At 49.3% G+C, this 20,174-nt stretch overlaps 1 protein-coding gene across 3 annotated transcripts; it reads right to left on the bottom strand.

The window, feature by feature from the left end:
- Positions 1-649: 649 nt before the first annotated feature.
- On the bottom strand, positions 650-6,651 carry LGALS2 (galectin 2). Of its 3 annotated transcripts, none has more exons than XM_059473147.1 (4): positions 6,576-6,651; positions 2,376-2,458; positions 2,005-2,164; positions 650-858 (listed from the first exon to the last, which is right to left on the bottom strand). In XM_059473147.1, the coding sequence occupies exons 1-4, from the start codon at positions 6,579-6,581 to the stop codon at positions 712-714; spliced, it is 396 nt and encodes a 131-aa protein (XP_059329130.1). In that variant the 5' UTR covers positions 6,582-6,651; the 3' UTR covers positions 650-711. The 3 variants fall into 3 exon arrangements, with proteins under 3 accessions (XP_059329130.1, XP_059329131.1, XP_059329129.1); XM_059473148.1 differs by lacking the exon at positions 6,576-6,651 and adding an exon at positions 6,066-6,161; XM_059473146.1 differs by lacking the exons at positions 2,376-2,458; positions 6,576-6,651 and having other exon boundaries at positions 2,005-2,259.
- Positions 6,652-20,174: the final 13,523 nt, after the last annotated feature.

Raw genomic sequence — 20,174 nt, 5'->3', positions numbered from 1 at the left:
CAATGTTTGTTGTCACACATCAGTCTCACTTTTGAGTTGGCAAGGTACTTTCGAATTAGAGCAGCACATGTAATAATTGGGACTAATTGCCTGTAGTCCTGTGCTAGGAGGCCAAATCCCACTGCCTCATTTTTGATGAATAGGATCTGCTGTGGAAATGTCAGAGTAATGGCTAACCTGACTGGAATGTGCCAGCAGATAAGTGAGGTGAGGTAGAAGGGAAAGTTGGAGACAATCCCTTATCTATGGCAGGAATGTTGGCTGGGGGCATACCTGTGCTGTCATCCCCATGCCACCTTTTAATGATGCACTTTTGTAGCACCTAATGCCACATCAAATGCCACTTCATTTACATTTATGCCTTCCTTCCCAATTCACCATCCCCCCTTCCCAAAAGCTTGGCTGCAGGAAGTAATGGAGCTTTGTGAAAAGATTACACATCCGTTTCCCCAGCAATCATGTGGTGTCCTCATCCTGGACCCCACCTACAGCCTGCTTTGGCCTACCTACCATCCCTTCAAGCCCACAGCCTGTTCTGACCTGGAAGGTATCTGGCATTATCCCACAATGGCTTCTTTCCTATTGGTGGGAGAACCTTGGGCTTGGTCACTGGCTTGCACAGAGACACAGAGCTCTCACAGAAGACCAAGCAGCTGGAACAGCCAGACTTCCACTGGCTTGGGTTTTATTAGAGCCAGGAAGCAGTGCCCATCAGGTGAGCTTGAAGGAGATGATCTTCAGTCCCCCCACGATGCTTACGTAGCTGATGTTGCGGTGGCCGTGCCGGTTGGGGAAGCACACCTCATGGCCATCGGGCAGCTTCACACGGAACTTGTCCGACAGCATTTCAATGAAGAACTGGGGAAAAAAGAGAAAGAAGGGCAGGAATTGGGAGCAAAGAGGGTATTCAGGGGTCAGCTTTTAGGCAAAAGGCCTGACTACATAAGAGGGTCAGACCTGTCCACTACAACCTTAAGCAAGGTGCTGGGGGTTGAGGTGAGGGTGATTCAGGAAATGAGCAGTTGATATCAAGGGTCTAAGCAGGAATACAGACTATGACTGGGGAGAGGATCTCTCCCAAGGCTGTTTCAGCTACTCAGAATGTAAACTCCCAGCAGCTAAACCCAGGTATGCCTTTACATGTATTCACAGAGCATATGGAAGGTGTACAACCACTGTTCTGAATAAACCTGACCCCATAATGCCCTCAGCAGGTCACCAGGACTCAGAAAAAGGAGCTTTGCTGATAAACATGCACAAGCAGACAGGACAAGAATGCATCACTGGTCATTCAAAACTAAAGGCAATGTTCCCCAAAGCCGTCACCTCACTACCCCTTCCCCAAGAGCTGGTTCTGTCTAAAGAAACAAGCTTTCTCTCCACAGATATAGGAACTGGACTACTTCTAAATGCAATCCTGTTAATCCTAAATGGACTACTCCTAAATGCAGCCCTGTTAGTGATTTGGGACATCAGATAAGGTGAGGCAGCAACTAGGACAGCATCCCTGGCAGGAAGAGAGAAAGGACAGATTGGCAGCATGGATCCAGGAGTAATTAGGACAGAAGAGTTCAGCGAGAGGCTTTTGGACATTGCTCCAAACTCGAGGTTGCCTTAAAGCCTGTGTTTACACAGGAAGGAGGGAGAGAAATAAGGTAAACAGCAGCAAACTGTTTCTCTGCTTCTTGGAGACTCCCTTTACTTTCATACATGCCCCAGGTACACTCCCCTGCTGAGCAGACAGAGGGGCCAGGAAGCACTTACAAAGTGTGAGACAGACAGGGCTCACTTAAAATTCCCAGAAACATTGCAATTTTGAAAGAGGAGTGGAAACGGCAATCAGGACCAAAAACCCAGAAGAGGGGCCATGGTGAGGGAGCAGGAGTTATTGGGTGGAACCGGGAAAACTATGGTATGGGAATCTGCTAACCAGGGGCTTCTCCTCACACCCTATCAGCCCAAACACACCCCACATACCCCCTGACACCATGCTGGCACCCTCACCTTGACAGTGCAGCCCCTGAAGAAAGGGAGGTGGCGGTCACGGAGTTCCGTCTGCCAGGAATCGGAGCACTTGGAGTTGCAGACGATGACAGACTCGTTGAAGCGGGGATTGAAGTGAAATGCCAGATCTCTTGAGCTGCAGCCAAGATTGATGCTGAAGCTGTAAAGGAGCATGAGGAAAATCATATGCATGGACAGGAGAGGGTCTTGGAAGACTTGAGATCCAACACACATCTCTGCACCCAGTTCCTCCATCAGTGTTGCAGGTGGCACAACAATGTGCTATTTTGTATCTGGCAACCTTGGAAAACCACCTTCCTCTATAGCCCACCTTCAACCCTGGCATGGCAAGGTGGTTTCTTTGTACTTACCCAACAGTATCAGCAGATATTTTGCCCTTCACCTTCAGGGTGTTCCCAGGCTTCATATTCAGGTTTAAGATTTCAATATTTCCCTAAGGGAGAGAAAAATAGTCTGTGGGGCTCCTTCAGCCATTCCTCCTGACTTGACACTACCATTTAGAGGGTGCTGCTTGGAGGCATCCCAGCCAGGAGAACATAAATTGCTCTCAGCTGGTGCTCCTCTCATGACAAAACCCTCCACACTGCAAGTCTTGCATGAACTTCTCATTCAGTGAGAGAAGAGTGGGCTGAGTGAAACCCGCAAGAGAGAAGAGACATCCAAGAGAGAGGAAGTGAAACCTGGCTTGTCCTCAGCAGAATGAAGAGAAAGCAGGACAGTGGAGACACAAAGAGCAGAGGGGCACTGTCCAGGGTTTGGTGGAAAGCCAATGCTGCCCAAGAAATGCGTGGAAAGCCAATGCTGCCCAAGAAATGCAAGTGGTGAGAGTGGCTATGACTCGCCAGTCTCACTCAGCCTTGCTGAGCTGAGGACCCTGGGTGACAGAGGACAGGAGCAGCAGCCCTTACAGGCATTTTCCTCAGAGGGCAGAGTAACCAGGCAGGGAGACACCAGCAGTTTAGCTCAGAAATGCTTTGCACATAGGACCTTACGGCTCTGGACTTCCCAAGGCTTACACATTAACATGACTCCTGCTTGTAAAAAACTCCAACAGCTGCTATTAAGCCAGAAGGCTTTGATCCCAGGAAAAAAAACTCCATATGTACACTTCTTACTAGGGATTCCAGCAAATAAAAGCAAATCCCAACCTCCTTGGTGGGGTCCCAGGGGAAGGACTATGACACAGAGACCTTAGGGGTGCTACTTTAGACATGAGATAGGACAAGCATCTTCCCAGCTGGCCAGGGAGGTGTGACCACCATGTTCCCTTCTTTCCTGTGTGTAACAGCTCACCCAAAAGAACATCCCAGCTCCTTCCTTTTGTGGCAAGGGGAAGCTCCGAAATCCATACCAGCAGACAAAAATGGTCTCCACCATCCTTCCCCACAGTGCTCCAAGGAAGGGCTCAAAGGGGCTTGGAGGAGAGGACAACCAACACATCCCCTCTAGATGGCTTGAGTTATGGAGCGTCCTTTGCAGGAGTGACAGAGTGGCATCCCAGCACCTTCCCTTCTTGTGGCTCTAGATTCAGCTGTGTGGATTGCAGTACCCATATGTGGCAGCTCTCTGCAACCTCCCATCCAAGCCCCATCCAAACCCAAACCTTTTAGCCTGAGGAGCCACACACCAGGCCACATCAGGTTCAATAGTTCCATCCTCCCTAATCCTTAGATATAGGAATGTTGTCCTCACAGGAGACTATCATCCCTGCTGTATTCTTACCAGGTAAGAGCTCAGCAGACAGTGCCCCTGCTTTGCAAGACCCCAAAAGTCAAGTGGAAAAAGGAGATGGAGGAGGGGGTCAAGGCTTGAGAGACCAGTCATCCCTCAGTCCCTCTCCCAAGCCCTACAGAGAGCAGCTGAGTGCTCCTGCTGCTGCACAGACAGCTGGTAGACAGCTTCTACCATTTCCTAAAACATTCTGAAGAAAGGAGAAATACTGATAAGCACTCCTTCCTTGGAGTGTTTCCCACAAGCAAGGGGTCATATACTCCAGCAGGCTTGGGAAATTTGTTTACTGTGGAGGACCTGAAACTGTTGGTGAAACTTCCAGGGCTGATCATGGAACCAGCAGGAACCAGTGCTGGGGATGGTGTTTTCTGGCATTGGGTCTCTTTCCCACCACACTGCTGTGTCCACACCTTCCTATCAACTGCTGCCCTGCAGCCATCCCAGGGATAATACAGAGCCCAGGGTCCCCTTCTCAAATATTGGAGCAAAACCTAATGACTGGCTAAATTGCACAGTAACTCGCTTTTTCTCTGGGGAGTAAGGACTTGCTGTCTGAACAGTATCCTGGGCATTCCAGTCTTAGTAAATATACCCATGAGAAGGGGGTCTTCTACAGACTTAGGCAAAAGCAAACAAGCAGTAATTGCTTATTTTCATTAAGTATAAACATATTAAACCAAGGCATATCTTTCCAACACAGTTTACAAATGTCATACTTGTTAACCTTCATTACTTGGTTGAATTTGTAAACAAAACTTAGAGATACATACACAAATTAAAACCACCAGAACATAGTACACAGAAAAGCTAAAATCTGCTGTGGGTGCCTAAGGTTGGAATAGGAGAACTCTCAGCTCTAGGTGCAGTTTCTAATATGCAGGATTCCTATAACCTGGAAAAACCATAAAATGGAATTGCTCCGTTTCTGTCTAACCAGTGCACAGTGGGTTAACAGGAGGGCATTATCCATCTGGCAATAATTTGATGGATTTTTCCAGAACTGTCTTTCACTTCCCAAGGGTAACACAGAAAACTTCAGCTCTGTCACCACCCTATCAATAGCTGCAGCAGTGGGTACTGTTAATGGAATCAAGTCTTGGTTTAGATTTTGGCTTTGCTGTGCTGGTTTAAATTCAACAGACTCACCAGGGGGGTTCAGGTGGCTTCCCAGAGGTTGCTCCAACCCATCCCATATGGCACCAATAATTCCCTATTTCCTGGGAGAATTCATACCAGGTAGGTATGTGAATTTGGTCTGTAGATGGTTGTGCCACTGCTGCAGTAATATTCATGGTGCCATCCATTTGTATGTGAATTTGGGCTTTTGAAACAAACATTTTCAGCCTATCTGGAAGGCCACAAAGGGGAGGAGTTAATAGGGCTGGACTGACAGGAGCTACCATCAGGACTCGCCTTAATTGGTGTCTTTCATACATTGCTTAATTACACGCTGCCTTTTGCACAGAGGCTGCCAGATCTGAGAATCCTGTCATTTTAAACAGCAGCAAGCTTTCCTGTGTCCTCTGGGTCTATGCCCCCAGCCCAGCAAGCAGCTCAGGCAGTCAATGAGTAGTTATGGTTACCCGGGGTGGTAGTTAAAAATACTCTATGTCACCAGAATCTTTCTGCCTCTTCCTCACTCAGCAAGATCTGATCTCTGCCCATAAGAGAAACTTGTATTCAGTTTCACATTCCCCTGAACATCTAGAATGTTCTTCCTGCAATGTATCTTACTCTGCAGGGAACAGTAGTGTGAGTTTCTCCACCCCCCTCATCCACAGTTTCAGTTTCAATTAAAGGCTGAACTTTTTCTGCTTTTGGGGTAGCGTGAGAGTCTGCCTCTAAATCACCACCACTGTACCAAATGTCCCCATCCCATGTTTCAAGATCCTCACAATATACCACCCTGTGATATATTTAATATTATTAATTATATTATTAATAGTGTTTTATTAATATATTTTAAATAATTTAAGTAATTTATTAATATAATGTAAATAATATATTAATTATTAATAGTAATTTACCTAGATTTTTCTGCATCTGTTTTTCTCATATTTCAGCTGCAGAACTTTTTTTCTAATTGTTCATTTTTATTTAAAATAATATCTACTAGTTTTTACAATTTCTCCCATGTCCCTTTCTCAAAAGACAATGCTGTTCTAAGAACCTCATTTTCTGACTTCAAACTCGTGAATTTTAGATCTGCAACCCTTTTCAGGAGGCAGGTTTGATTTTTGCACACAAGATAAACAACCTCCCAAATCTGCACAAATAACTTACCTTCTTACCTTTGATGGGCAACTTACCTTTTCCTCGTCCCATTTTTCATTCGACCTGCAAACTAGTGATGTGTTCAGCTATTGCCTGTACATTATCACAATTAGTTTATACCCATTCCAGCCCTAGAGGAGAGAGGCAATTACCAAGACAGAGTAAAATTTTAGCTTTACACTGGTCACCCTTGATAACCATCTCCCTCAGAAGGAGGTAACCTGGGCACACCAGGCAGGAGAAAGATGTCACCCACAGAGGGACAGTAAAGTAACAGTAAAGGCTTGGTCAATCTCCCACCAGGTGGGAAGAACAGTCAAAGTTTGGAATTGTTGAACAGCACTTTGGGCCAGAAAATGGTGATGCCAATTAAAATGCTACCATTTGCTGTTGAAGTCATCTGCCCAAATTAAGGTGGAAAGGAGACTAAATGCCAGTTCAACAATGCCGACTTTATTTTACAAAATTAATCTTATGTGGAAAAGAGGGAGAGAGAAAGAGAGAGGGGGAGAAGAAGAGAAATAGGTCAAGTAGAAGGTGGTCACCTCCATGGATCTAGCAGCCTCCCGTTGGTCCTTCTGTGCCTTGGGCTTCTTGATGGTGGGGTCTCATCCAGTCCACTTTATTTCCTCAATAATTCTCATGCAGTCCCTTATTGGGTAAAGAGCAGAAGTAGAAGTGGCTTTCAGTTCCACATTAGCATGTGAGGGAAGAGTAGGCATGGTTCTGCCACCGTGCACACTCAGATCTTAATTCAATGGTCACCAGGGGATTCTGGGGGTTGTGTGAGACAAGTACCTCAAAAAATAAGTGTCCTATTTGTGACCCCACTTCTTGCACTTCCACAGTAGTTCATTTCTTATCCAAACACACCACAGTTGAACTTTGACCTGAACAGTTTTGATTCAGTTGAACTGAACCAAAACTGAAACCTTGTTTCCTTCATGGGTTGTGCACAGGCACTTGTGACTTTTTTTCTGCAACAAGTTCACCACCAAGCCCTTGTTTAAGGCATATACTGCAAATTACTAACCCTTTCCCTACAGCTGCCTGAGAGGGAGAGCAGTGTGTGTCTCCTACTGTGTCCAGTCTGGGCTCCTCAGGACGAGGGAGCCATGGAGCTCCTGGAGCGGGTCCATCAGAGAGCTATGGAGATGATGGAGGGACTGCAATGTCTCTTACGAGGAAAGGCTGAAGGAGCTGGGCCTGTTCAGCCTTGAGAAGAGACAACTGAGAAGGGACTTCACTAATGTATATCAGCATCTGAAGAAGGGTGTCAGAGGGATGGAGCCAGACTCAGTGGTGCCAAGCAATAGGACAAGAGGCAACGGGCAGAAACTGATTCACAGGAAGTTCCATCTAAACATGAGGAAGTGCAGGTGATTGCACAGTGGAACAGACTGCCCAGAGAGGTTGTGGAGTCTCCCTCACTGGAGATATTCCAGGACCATCAGTATGTTATCCTGTGCAATGTGCTCTGGGACAATCCTGCTGGAGCAGGGAGGCTGGGCAAGGAGGAGATGAGCCCCTGTGGGCCCTTCCAACCTGACCCATTCTGTGATTCTGTCTGAGGGATGAGTAAAACCCTGTGCAGAGAGTTGAGTGCAGAGCCACAAGTACTGGGGATGTGAGAATATGCAGAGAGAGAGGCGAGCAGGAAAGAGGCACGAGCTGCTCAGAGAGGGGCCATGAGATTTTATCAAGATAACATTTACCCCCTCCTACAATGCTCAGCAGGGGCGTTCACCCCCCTTTTATTTGCCATTGGGAACAATAGTGGGAAGCCAGGCAGCAACTCTGCCAGCACTGGCGACTTCCTTCATCTGCAGAGCTGAGCCTCCACGTGGTCACACACCAGCCCTGTGCAGATGGTATCCCTTGTGCAGGGGTATGTGCTCCCCACATCCAGAAGGGGATGAGACTTTAGGGACCCCAGAAGAGACAAAATTCTCCACTGCAGTTGGAGAATTTTGGAGATGGCGATTGGGATGATGAAAGGAGGGTGACAGGGGCAGGTTGATATTTCCCTGCTGACACTGCAAAGCAGAAAGCCTGGGGAAACAATGATAGCATGGGAATGTAAATCCCAAAGAAAGAGGAAATCCGGCTAAAGAGCATCTGCAAAAGAGGTGGAGGATCTGTGCAGTAAGGAAAACATAAACAATAGCTGTGGAAGCTGGCAGCCACTGGTGCAAAGGATCCAGGAACCCTTCACTCCCCAGAGAGATGATCCTATAATAGGATACCTGATTGGGAGCACCCTGCCAGGTACCCCTAGATTTCTACCCAGGCCAGAGGGCAGTTGGCTTGTACTGGTATGGGACACCCATGTTCACATCTCTGTGACCAGAGGCGCATTTGCTGCATTCTCAGAGGGACAGCAAAGACCCAACAGGCAGTCATTTGGTGTGAGGGTGGGGGCCACCAAGGGCAGGGTGAGCTTCCAGCAGTGAGCAGGCAGGCCTGCAATTTCGCATGGAGAAAACAAAATAACCCTAAACATATTTTAAGAAGGGAAGAGCCTAATGCAAGCATGTTGGCTTTCAGCCAGGAGAATGGTAGGGAAGGTCCTCTGCAGACAGCTTTCACCCCATAAAATGCAGCAGCTCTATTGCAGAGGTCCCACATGGTAAATTTTGGGGTCAACAATCTTTCCCAGCCTTCCCGCTAGTCCTGAGTGATCTCAGGCCACCAGGAGCATCAATGGGATCTCAGGACCCTGGATGCCTCCAGACAGCAGCACCTGCTGTACCATAGCCTAGAGCTGCCACCACAGCCACAGGGCACCCACACAGCCTTTGAGAACAGACTGAATGCCACCCTCCCCAGCAGGCTGCCAAGATCCTCGGCAGCATCCTTGCTGGCAGAAGGATTTATTTTGTTTTCTTATTTGGGCAGGAGATAAGCCAGCTAGGTGTGAAGCCCTGAAGAAAACCACAGACTTCTCCACTTCCCAGCCAAGGCAGACTCAGCAGACAGCCCCCAGAATCCACACCAATCCAGCATGCCAAAATCATCCCCACCCTCTCTCTCAACAGGATTCTGAGGAAGGGCTGCAAGGGGCTCAGAGGAGAGGGCAGCCAACACATTCTCTGTAGACAACATGAGCTATGAACAGCTCCCTGCAGGAGTGACACAGGTCACCACCAGAGATAATGCTCAATCCAGAGGCATCAGGAAGATAGAGGAAGGCAAGGCAACCATCCTGGGTGCATGGATATATGTGCTACTGTCTCCACATCAACCCAAGCTCTGCAAGAAGAGGGCAGAGATCCCTTTAGCACCCTCATGAAAGGCTTGGTGCTAACTAGGCACCAAAGAAGTGGCACTGGAGAATGGCACTGCAGCATGGATGAGGTACCTGTCCCACGTTGCACTCCAGGCACCGAGGGAGCCTGTGCCTTGGACCAGGCATCAGTGTCTGCTCAAGGCAAAGGGAGCTGGAGAGATCAACCATGCATTCTTTCTCGGAGTAGCAGCTGCTTACTCTGCTATTATTTCCTACTGCTTCATATAATTTGTACTCCACAGCAAGCTATTGTCCTTTCCCACTGGCTATTTATTTCCTTGAATAGCCTCTGGGGAAAGATTTCAGTGCAAGAGTAAAGAAAAAAGAAAAACTCCACACAATAAATCTCAAGCAGTGACCTGATTTAAACTGTGTTCTCTGACCTCATCTGGGCCCTGGTTGTGTTCTTCGTGGCAGTTGTGATTAAGGCCTGTTTCTGCTTTGATTTCCTCTCTTCATTAAGCCTAGGGAGGAATGACCCCTGCCTTAGAGGGCTGTGGGGTGGATTTTCAGAGGCCACGGCTCAGGACACAACTGAGCAGAAGCTTCCACCACCTCCTAACGGAGATGCTCAGCCCTCCACCTGCCAGTACAGAAATTCCTGGATAGGACTAGCTTCTCCTTTAGTCAAGAGGTGTTGGTTGATCTCTCAGCAGAGAGTGCTGCAACCTACACCCAGCTGATCCCTGAGCTCTGAAAGTCAGCCAGCTTCCTAACAGAGGAGGACCGAAAGAACAGAGTGTACTTACCTCAGCCAAACACTGAGGTAAGCAAGAAACTGGGTAAGCAGGTCTGAGGATCTGAAGGGTGTTTACAGGACACAGTTGTCCAGGAGATGCAGGAGAAGCCAAAGCAAGGATGAGCACAAGAAAAAAGTGCCCAGAGCCTAAGATGTTACCCAGAGTGGGATGGCTCCTCTAGAGAAAGCACTGGTCTCCACATTCAGATCAGGTAAAATGGGAAGGAACAAAGGACTAGAGATTAATCTCCTGCCCCTCCTCCTGCCTCAGCTTCCTCACAGAGCATCATCCAGAGCACCGGTGGAAACTACAGAATTAGCATCCATGATCTAAACCAGAGGGCAGGAGATCAGAGGCCATCAGCATCCAGTAGGCTCTCCATGAACATCACCCCTCTTCAGCTGTAGGGTGCAATTTCTCTTCCTTAGGAAGTGGGGGAAGGAAGGAAGGAAGGAAGGAAGGAAGGAAGGAAGGAAGGAAGGAAGGAAGGAAGGAAGGAAGGAAGGAAGGAAGGAAGGAAGGAAGGAAGGAAGGAAGGAAGGAAGGAAGGAAGGAAGGAAGGAAGGAAGGAAGGAAGGAAGGAAGGAAGGAAGGAAGGAAGGAAGGAAGGAAGGAAGGAAGGAAGGAAGGAAGGAAGGAAGGAAGGAAGGAAGGAAGGAAGGAAGGAAGGAAGGAAGGAAGGAAGGAAGGAAGGAAGGAAGGAAGGAAGGAAGGAAGGAAGGAAGGAAGGAAGGAAGGAAGGAAGGAAGGAAGGAAGGAAGGAAGGAAGGAAGGAAGGAAGGAAGGAAGGAAGGAAGGAAGGAAGGAAGGAAGGAAGGAAGGAAGGAAGGAAGGAAGGAAGGAAGGAAGGAAGGAAGGAAGGAAGGAAGGAAGGAAGGAAGGAAGGAAGGAAGGAAGGAAGGAAGGAAGGAAGGAAGGAAGGAAGGAAGGAAGGAAGGAAGGAAGGAAGGAAGGAAGGAAGGAAGGAAGGAAGGAAGGAAGGAAGGAAGGAAGGAAGGAAGGAAGGAAGGAAGGAAGGAAGGAAGGAAGGAAGGAAGGAAGGAAGGAAGGAAGGAAGGAAGGAAGGAAGGAAGGAAGGAAGGAAGGAAGGAAGGAAGGAAGGAAGGAAGGAAGGAAGGAAGGAAGGAAGGAAGGAAGGAAGGAAGGAAGGAAGGAAGGAAGGAAGGAAGGAAGGAAGGAAGGAAGGAAGGAAGGAAGGAAGGAAGGAAGGAAGGAAGGAAGGAAGGAAGGAAGGAAGGAAGGAAGGAAGGAAGGAAGGAAGGAAGGAAGGAAGGAAGGAAGGAAGGAAGGAAGGAAGGAAGGAAGGAAGGAAGGAAGGAAGGAAGGAAGGAAGGAAGGAAGGACAAAGATAGCTGAAGAACTAAAATGTGGGGGAAACCCCACACCTTTCTTCAGGGCTAGGGGCAGCAGTGAGAAAGGGAATCTGCATCAAGCAGGGGAGCAGATCAAGAGCACAGGGAACAAGTACAGCCTCAGTCTCCATCTCTCTCCCTCCTCTGTCTGAAGGGTGGTGGTGCCATGGTGGCTGGCATCTCCCATCTCCATGGGAGAGCTTAAACGTGCTCTGATAGATGCTTTCCAAGTTATGTCCTTGAGCTTTGCAGGGAATGTCTGTCTCAGGCAGCTCTGAAGTCTGTATAAACATTTCTGTGTGGTCTGAGCTGTGCACAGGGAAGGGGAGAAAGGTGGCTCATTTGCAAGGAAGTTGGTCAATAAAGGGTCATTTTTATCAACCCAAGCAGCCAGATGAGTCATGTCTTCTGTCCTCAGCTTGGCTGAGGGGCAGGGGAATGAACACAAGTGGCAGAGGGTGGATAAGGGAGGTCAGAGCACTGATGGCATGCCACCCAGTTCATTTCCAGACTTCATTTCTCCAATTCTTTCACTCATAGGTGCATGCCAGGAAATGCGGGTTGTGGGAAAGGCTTTCAAAAACACGCCTGGAGATAATAATTCCCTGGTGTTGAAAGCTTCTCTGCTGGAAAATAGAAGATGTATAGAAAGCTCACAGCTTCTCTCTCTCTCTGGGATTTTTGGGATCACACAGCTCTACCCACAATCTCTAGATGAGATATATTAACTTAATGGGAAAAGGATCCTCCAAAGAGCACTCCACAAAGGATCAGTTTCATGAGGTCTTGTGGTCCACTTGCATCTTCCACCAAAAGATTATCATCTGCAACAGTTTTATCTTACCATTGAGCAAAGAAGATGGCAGCTCCCTCACAAGAGGAAACTGAGGCACAGACACCCAAGTTCACATCCAAAATCAACTCCTCCTCTTTGGATTCTCATCCTAAAGTTTTCACGGCCACAAAATCAAATCAAATCATTTTGCAAACCTGTGCAAAAAGCTAAAAGGAAGCTGTGCTCTCCTAGCTGATAGCACTGCAGTATCAAAGATGCTGATCTCTCATCACACCATCTACTATCAGCAGGAGGTACTGAGGCATTCGGTGCCTCTGGAAAAAATCAGCCCTTGGGTGGGTCCAATTAAGTCTGAAAACCAGAGGCATTCAAAGAACAGAAGTCTTCCTGCAGTGGAAGCCATGGCACTTCCAAGATGCCCCAAGCCCAATTTGATTGAGTTCAAGGGGGCCATTTCCCACAACAGAGGCAGCATGAGACCAGCTGGCTGGAACTAGAATAAGCCAAACAGAAATGCAGAATTGCACCATTATACAAAAGATCCTTGGGGACCTCCCTCCACAGAGCAGCCATCCTGGATTCAACTCCCCAGCACAGCCAGGGCAAGCAGTGAGAGTGCCTGCCGAGTCTCCCTTTCAGAGTGATTCTCACAGCTTCCTGCGCTCAGCCCAGGCAGGTTGGACAACTCTTGAGGATTTGCAGGAATCTTTCAGACAAGCAGAATCCAACTGAGTCACACACACGAGGCACGATGCCAATGGTGGCTCATCCACTGGAAAAAAAAAAAAGAGAGAGAGAAAGAAATGCGAAGGGAGAAATAGCAAGTTTTGAAAAGCCACAAGAATTAACAGCTCATAGGCTGGAAAGAAGGGGAGCAAAAAAAAGTCTGTTCTCCCATGCTCACATCATTAAAGCCAAGTATCCTTCATCTCCACTGGGAAGCAGCAAGCCACCTTACCACACAGCAGCTCTGAGAGCATCTGAAGGGGTGACCCACCCTGGACCCAAGGCCATGACTGAGGTCTGCAAAGGAAGGGGTTGTCAAGTCAAAACTATCCATTGCTGCAAAATCAGCTTGAACAAACTCCCTTTGATGGCACTGCAAAATGAAACAGTAAAAACCAAACCAGACGAACATGGGAAAGAAAAGCTGCCAAAAAAAAGTGAGTCCAAATCCCCAAATGACTGACTCAGTGCAGGAAATGGGCATCTAAAGAGGGAACTGCAGGCATCTGAAGGAGATCTAAGAAAAGATCAGGCCCACACAAATGACTCTCCATAATCCTTTTCTCCCATTTTCCAGAGGGGAGGGCACCAGAAATACCTATGGACCTTCAGAGTGAGACACAGGAAAAGAGCTGGGCCACAGAACTGCCCTGAGGTATTTCATCTCCACTAGATACTCCAGGGAGCAGGGCAGTGACTGCTTTGCACTGATGGGACACCTGGTCTCCGTTTCCAGCACTACACTGGGCACTCAGGGACACCCTGTCCCACACAGGTGTCCTGTCCCTTCTCTGGACTGCACCCACGAGCCTCTACTCTTGTTTCTGACCCATGTGGCCAGTAGTACATCAGCCCTCACTGGAGCACAGTGGATGTTTATTTTGCATTCCCAGCAGTCATGCCAAGCTCTTTGTTCTCTCTGGCTCTCTTTCCCTTCCTTCCAGTTTGTGCCTTTTCCTGCTGTCCTTTTTTTCCCTCACCACTGGCAACAGGCAGGGGCCAGAACATGGCTGTGTCTCTCTAGCTGCCCCCAAGTTTCTTTGTGCTGCTCCCCTCCTGAAGAGCCCCCAGCAGCAAAACAAACACCAGGCTTTAATTGCAGTCAGATTCCTGGACAGAGGATGCTTGCTCCAGAGAGAAGAAAAGAAATATTTGAAACTAAATGCCTTCAATGCGACTCACCCCAGACTAATCTTATCATATCATAGGCTGAATAGCCTCAAACACCGTTGCCAACAAACAGACTCAAACAGACTTCCCAAGCTGGGAGATCTGATAAGCACAATGTGAGGACAGGTGGCTGCGACTGCCAGGCAAGTTCCCATCTGCAGCAGCTATCTTATCTCTTCTGTCAGGATGGGACACACATCCACACAGCAGGGAAAAGCCAGTGGAGACCTGCTTTCTGGTCCTGAACGTGCACGTAGCACTGCTTACAACACCATCCCTGAGGAACATCTCTATTATTCACTCAGCCTCATTAGGAAAGGGGTGGGAATCTTTCCTGAACATCTCTGTCAGAGACAGGGCTTCCCTGAGAGCTGGCTCAGGATGAGCTGAAGAGTGCCTCACACTAGTTCTGGACACCAGCAGGAGAAGCACAGCAGTCAGAGAGAAGAAGTCTCATAGCCCACTCTTGAGCCATGCCATGACATCAAAGCTTTTAACCCTACCAAATCCCAGTACCCTCCTGAAATTCAGCCAGAGCACCGCTGCTGGGAACCAGGCTACTCCCTATGCAAAGCTGCTCTCTTTGGGGAGGAGCAACCTCTGTGGAAAGAGGAGCACCCTCTGCTAGGAGCATCTCCCTCCTCTCCAAGATGAGGGGGCTTGGGCTGCTCATCAGGGACAGCAAAAGTTCAAGGTGGTTGCAGCAAGAACCATCAAGAACATGGACACTGCCTTTGAAAAGCCTGTGGAGCTGAGGGGAACAGTGAGTGGCTTGAACAAAGTCCCTCCAAGTGGAGACAAGGCAGAGGCTGGTCAAAGGCGCCTGCTCCTTCTTCTGGCTGGGGGACACGTCTGTCAGCAGCATGTTACATGGGGGATACATGAGCTCTGCCCCTGTTCTGCTCCCTGGCTTGATCTCCCAAACCTGATGTGGCTTGGGGTGGCAGGGGAAAGAGGACACAGGTGTGTGTGCATGGGAAGTTCTTGCAGAAGCATGTGCTCCATGGGCTCCTTGTTCTGCCAGCCTCAAGCAGGAGAGCCAGAAGGGCAAATTCCACGTGCTTTTATGCCCAGGCCTGTCTGATCCCTGCATCGAGGAGCAGGCCCACACACTGACCTCATTTGCTTGGGCAACATTTTCTCCTAATATCTCACCCACCCGACATGACAGAAGGTCAAATGCAGCCAATGATGCATAGCATGGAGTATTGGACACTGAGTCACAACCCACAGTTCAGTCCAGCAGACAGAGCATTTCCCAGTTTCAGTCTGGCACACACACCTCCATCCCACACACTCACCCACGACCTGTTGCATGACATTCCCCAATCTTCAACGAGGAAAACACTGGAAAATTAGAGGATAAATGTACAGGCTGCAGGTGACTGCACTTCAAAAACCTGTCTTCTGAAGGACCTGGGCTTACAGGGTGTAGCTGTTTCACCCTTGGCCCCAAAAGCCAAGGAGCAGAACACAGCTCCCATCCATGGGGTTAAAAGCATGGCAACAAGGCTCTGTTTGGAACAGCCCCCAGCCTACCCTGTCCCCCAGCCATGCCTGGGCACTGTGGCACTGCTCAAAACCAAGGCAGGGGGATTGCTAACAACGGCACGACACAAGCTATCATCCTGAGGCAATGCTGAGGCCCAGCCCTGCTCCTGTTGCACTTACTAAAACAGATGAAGCCAGAGGGACTAGAACGGAGCCTATGAAAAGCCAGGTCCACCCTTGGGTAATCTGCGTATGCAGACTCAGCGTCTCCCTCCCCCTCCTCTTGGGTCACAGCTTTCTTTTGATCCCTGGCTCCACGTCCACCCTGTCCCAGCACTGGGATCGCTCTGCCCTGCTGCTCCTCACCATCAGCAGCAACGGGGCAGAAGCTGGCTGTAGTGCCAGGTGGCAGAGACTGAACAGCCAGTCTGCAGGGAGGGCGCCGCCGGACTGCCTCCTCCTGCTGTTCCACAGCCCGGACTTCAGCCAGCGCTGGAGTTTCCTAGGGAACCTGAGGCGGCTGCAGCAAAAACGAGAGCGCTGGCAATGGGGGATTTTCAAGCCTGGGCCAAAACCCATCTATTCAAACTCATCATGGCACACTTGAGCCAGCTGCACAGCTGAGTACACGTGCATTCGGCACTGGGGCACTCTGCACCAGGAAAAGAGATGCTGCACACACCTGATCCCTGAGCTCCTGGGTGGCTGCCACATTAACCATCCCCAGCAAACGCTGCACAGGGCTGATCCCTGTGCTCCTGGGTGGCTGCTACATCAACTGATATAAACAAAGGCCAGGAGAATTCTTCTACTTTTTAATGCCTTTATTAAAAGTGATCAGCTCGGGATTGGGCGGCTCGACGGGTCTGCAGCGTCCGTCGTCTCTCCCAAAGCGACTCAGATGAGGAGGATATGCACAGCTCTGTCCACCAGGGGCAGAGCTGGGGATCAGATCCTCTTGGGAGCCTTTAGGGCGTGCTGATCCCGTCACATGGTACCCCTCCCCCTCTGTCAGCTTGGTCTCACCGCCGGGGGTCAACTCTCGTGGTCAGGGCGAGAGGGTCCGAAGGTGTTCCGCGTCTCTGCAGGCTCAGCACTCGGCTCCTCACGTCCAGACATCACTCCAGTCTCTCAACTCTTAGGTGGCTCGTTGTTTTTGGGGTTTCTCCATGAGTTTGGAGATGGGGGTCCCACAAAGCATTCTGGTCTTGGGAGTCACTTTGCACAACCCCCCCCACCTTCTCAGGTGTCTTCCCTATTCTGAGAAAGGTAAAACTTAGCCTCGGGCAAGGTCCCCACCCAGGAGAAGGGCCATTACCTCGCCCCAGCCAGGGCTTTTACTGATACAAAAACAACCATTAACGACAACGACCCGTGATTACAATAACAAAGGCAGCAGCCCAGCAGTAGTGGTAACTTTTTCTCACAGAAAAAAATATTAACCGAATTTTTGTTCATAACATTAACCATCCCCAGCAAACGCTGCACAGGGCTGATCCCTGAGCTCCCAGGCTGCCACATTAACCATCCCCAGCAAACGCTGCACTGAGGCACGCTTGGCTGTCGCCGCAATGCGGGGATGTGTTCATCACCCAGCTTGGGGATTTGCTGCAGCTGGGCTCCCCGATTTGCTTCAGGATGCTGAGCTTCGTGTTGCCAATTTCTGCTCAGATCACGCTTGGGTGCCCATGAAAAATGCCTTTGCAATAGGGTTTTTCTCCTTCTCCCTTCTGCTGTTCTTTAGAGCCAAACTGTATCTCAGCAAAATCCAGGCTCTTGAAGTGCTTTTCTCCCTCCAGTACTTGTGCTCTCTCATCATGCCCCTCCCATCTGCCAGCTGCAACTCTGCAAGCAAGGGGTAAAGCAAGAATGGGTGAATCTGTTCACGTTTTCCAGTGCCTCTGCCGACTCCGGAGCACCGAGTGCACAGTATTGGTCATGGATCTGTTCCAGTCTGGAGCTGATCTCATCAGCAGTGCTGTGAATGACTCCATCGAGGCTCCCCCTTGCGGGCTCAGCGCCCTCAGCGCTCACTTCAGCCGCATAAATTCAAAGCAGCTCGCTCTAACCTGGCAGGTCTTCCTCTCCTTGTTCAGTTTCCAGCTACAAAACCTACCAGCCCCCAAGCCACAGCTACAACGAGGGCTTCTGTCCCATCAGTTTTATTTCATCTTTGCCTGCTGCAGATACAGCTCCTCAGCAGCAAGAGCATTCCCATATTCTCAGAGCACACCCCAAATGCCCCAGACCTCGTTGGAAAGAAGCTATCAGCATCAGCAAACCCACTTGAGCCTTCCCCAGCATGTAAAGAGACAATTTCACACCCCACACTGCACAGAAAGGCACTGCTGCCTGCTCAGGCAAGGAATAAAGACATCCCTTGAGCTGGGAAGTAAGGCTTGAACACAAGGAAACAGGGATCTGCACATCTCACCTCTAACTCTGGTATTTGCTTCTCTCACTTGTCTCGCTGAGCCAGTTGCTCTAATGACAGAGCCAATGTGGAAAGGAAAATTGGTGTACAGAGGTCAAGGCAATTCCCCAAAGGAAGAAAATGAAATTATACCCCCATGCTAACAACCAGGGAAACTGAGGCAGCAAGATTAGCTGAGTATTTCCCCGAGTCTTGCTTCAAGACGTGCTTAATTGCAGAGATCTAGCCAGCAGGTTTTCTGATCCCTTATGCAGCATCCTGTTTCCTCATTCTGCTCCTGTAGCTGCAGAAGGATGCCTTTGATCACCGGGGACAGGTCTTCCTACAGCTGAAAGGGAAACTGCTGCAAGAAATGGAAGGGAGTAATCCTGGTAGATGATTGCATACAAGAAAGTGCTGCATATGAAAGGGAAGGAGACATTTCCTATTAGATTAAAGGAGCTCAAACCTGCTCTCCCTCTACAGAAGTATGCAACTCTATACTTGCCTCTCTAATTGCAACCCTCTGCTGGGAAAGGTGCTTAAAAGTATTGCAAAAGGAAGGAGATTAGCCAAGGCCAGGGAATGGCAGGGCTGCAAATCCAGAGGACTATGTAAAGAGGTGCATGGTCCGAGGTGTTTTTAGGAGAGGTGCTGCCTGCTTGTTCCAAGAGTGAAAACTGAGCCAGCCCCCAGGAACTGGCTGCTGGAGTCAGCCAGAGCAGGAAAACAAACAAACAAACACACACACACAAAAAAAGTAACAAAAGATCACAATACCAAACTTCAGGAAAGTGAAAGGTCTCTGGCAGAACACCTTGCCAAAGAAAGGAATCTGATGGGGAAAGGAAGGCTCATGTCCTGGAGCAGAGCTGACGACCCAGGAGGAAGCGCACACAAGCACATCTGAAAAAGATCACAGGGTTCACATAAACCCACACGGCAGAGAAGCCAAACAAACATGGGAACTGACAAGGGGTGACAGGGTGGTTCTGGCCGGCAGAAGATGACAGAGCAGGTGGAAAACCCCTCTCCCAGGCGGACCCGGCACTCCTCTGAGGCCTTTCCTTCCCGATGGAGAGGGACTTGGCTTGTTTGGGATTCACCTCGAGTGTGCAAGCAGCAGGAGCGCTCGCTGAGCCCGGGCCGCTCAGGCAGGGGCTCCCCTGCCTGCTGGTGCCCTCTGCGGGCGGTGCTGCGGAGCCGGGTACCACGGACTGCGTCCCTGTGCCGAACCTGGGACTGCAGCCCTGTGCCGAACCCGGGACTGCACCCCTGTGCCGAACCAGGGCCATGCTCTGACCCCATGAGCCGTGCTCATCCAGACCTCTGGCTTGCACGCCACCACTTTCCTCCGCAACTGGCTCCAAGCTAATTATAGCTCCGGTACTTTCCCTCTGGAGCAGTGTTAATTACAACTTGGAGCGCCTCACTCCGTCCAAACCTAGCTTAAAATTCCAGCTGTCGGTAAAAATAAATCGAGGGGAGAAAGGTTGTTCCTTATACATCATCTAGCCGCTCTTACAGGGAGCAAAGATTCACATTCCGATCTCTTTTTCCATTGGCTGCACTTTGGGTCCCTGCTATATGGAAAGCAGATGTACCAAAGGGGAAAGAGACTTGTAAATCTGTGAGAAATGAAAGCAAGGTCGCCGCTGACAGGACTGTTATGCACGAGTTCACTCGCCATTGTTTTCAACCAGCCGAAAAGAGGCGCAGCCTTCCATTCATCCTGGACTTGCTAACCACTGGGTGTTGCCAAAGACAGGAAAACAAACACGCTCGAGACTCAGACAGACCGAAACCTGAGCAAAAGGGGGCTGTGTAAAACACCGGCCTGCGAAACTTCTCATTCAGAGGCATCGCTGTGGGGGATGGAGCGGTGCGTGCCTTCTATGCAGATCGTACATGACCTGGAGGGCTCCTAGAGATGACTTCAGGATTCTCAGAAAAAATCAAAGGAATAGTGACAGGCAGGGCTGACTCATAAGATTATTTTAATCTGCGTAAAACGTGCCTGAACACAGCAAGGGGAAGGATGTTGCAATTTTCTATGAAAAGCACTTTAAAAGGGCTTTGTGATGCAAGGCAGTAACAGTTAAAAAAAAGAACTACATTCAGGCGCCAAAAAGTGCTTTTTAATGGCCAAAAAGCCCTTACCAAAACA

This window comes from Ammospiza nelsoni, chromosome 5 (genome assembly GCF_027579445.1).
Source record: "Ammospiza nelsoni isolate bAmmNel1 chromosome 5, bAmmNel1.pri, whole genome shotgun sequence".
NCBI classification, from domain to species: Eukaryota; Metazoa; Chordata; class Aves; order Passeriformes; family Passerellidae; genus Ammospiza; species Ammospiza nelsoni.
This window is presented reverse-complemented; position numbering and strand designations above follow the sequence as displayed.

Excerpts from the sequence above, each read along its gene's own strand:
- LGALS2 (XM_059473146.1), bottom strand. The coding sequence starts at position 2,259 with ATGGAGGAACTGGGTGCAGAGATGTGTGTTGGATCTCAAGTCTTCCAA. Across the intron at positions 859-2,004 it reads TCAGGGGCTGCACTGTCAAG|TTCTTCATTGAAATGCTGTC; the intron begins GTGAGGGTGCCA and ends TTTTTTCCCCAG.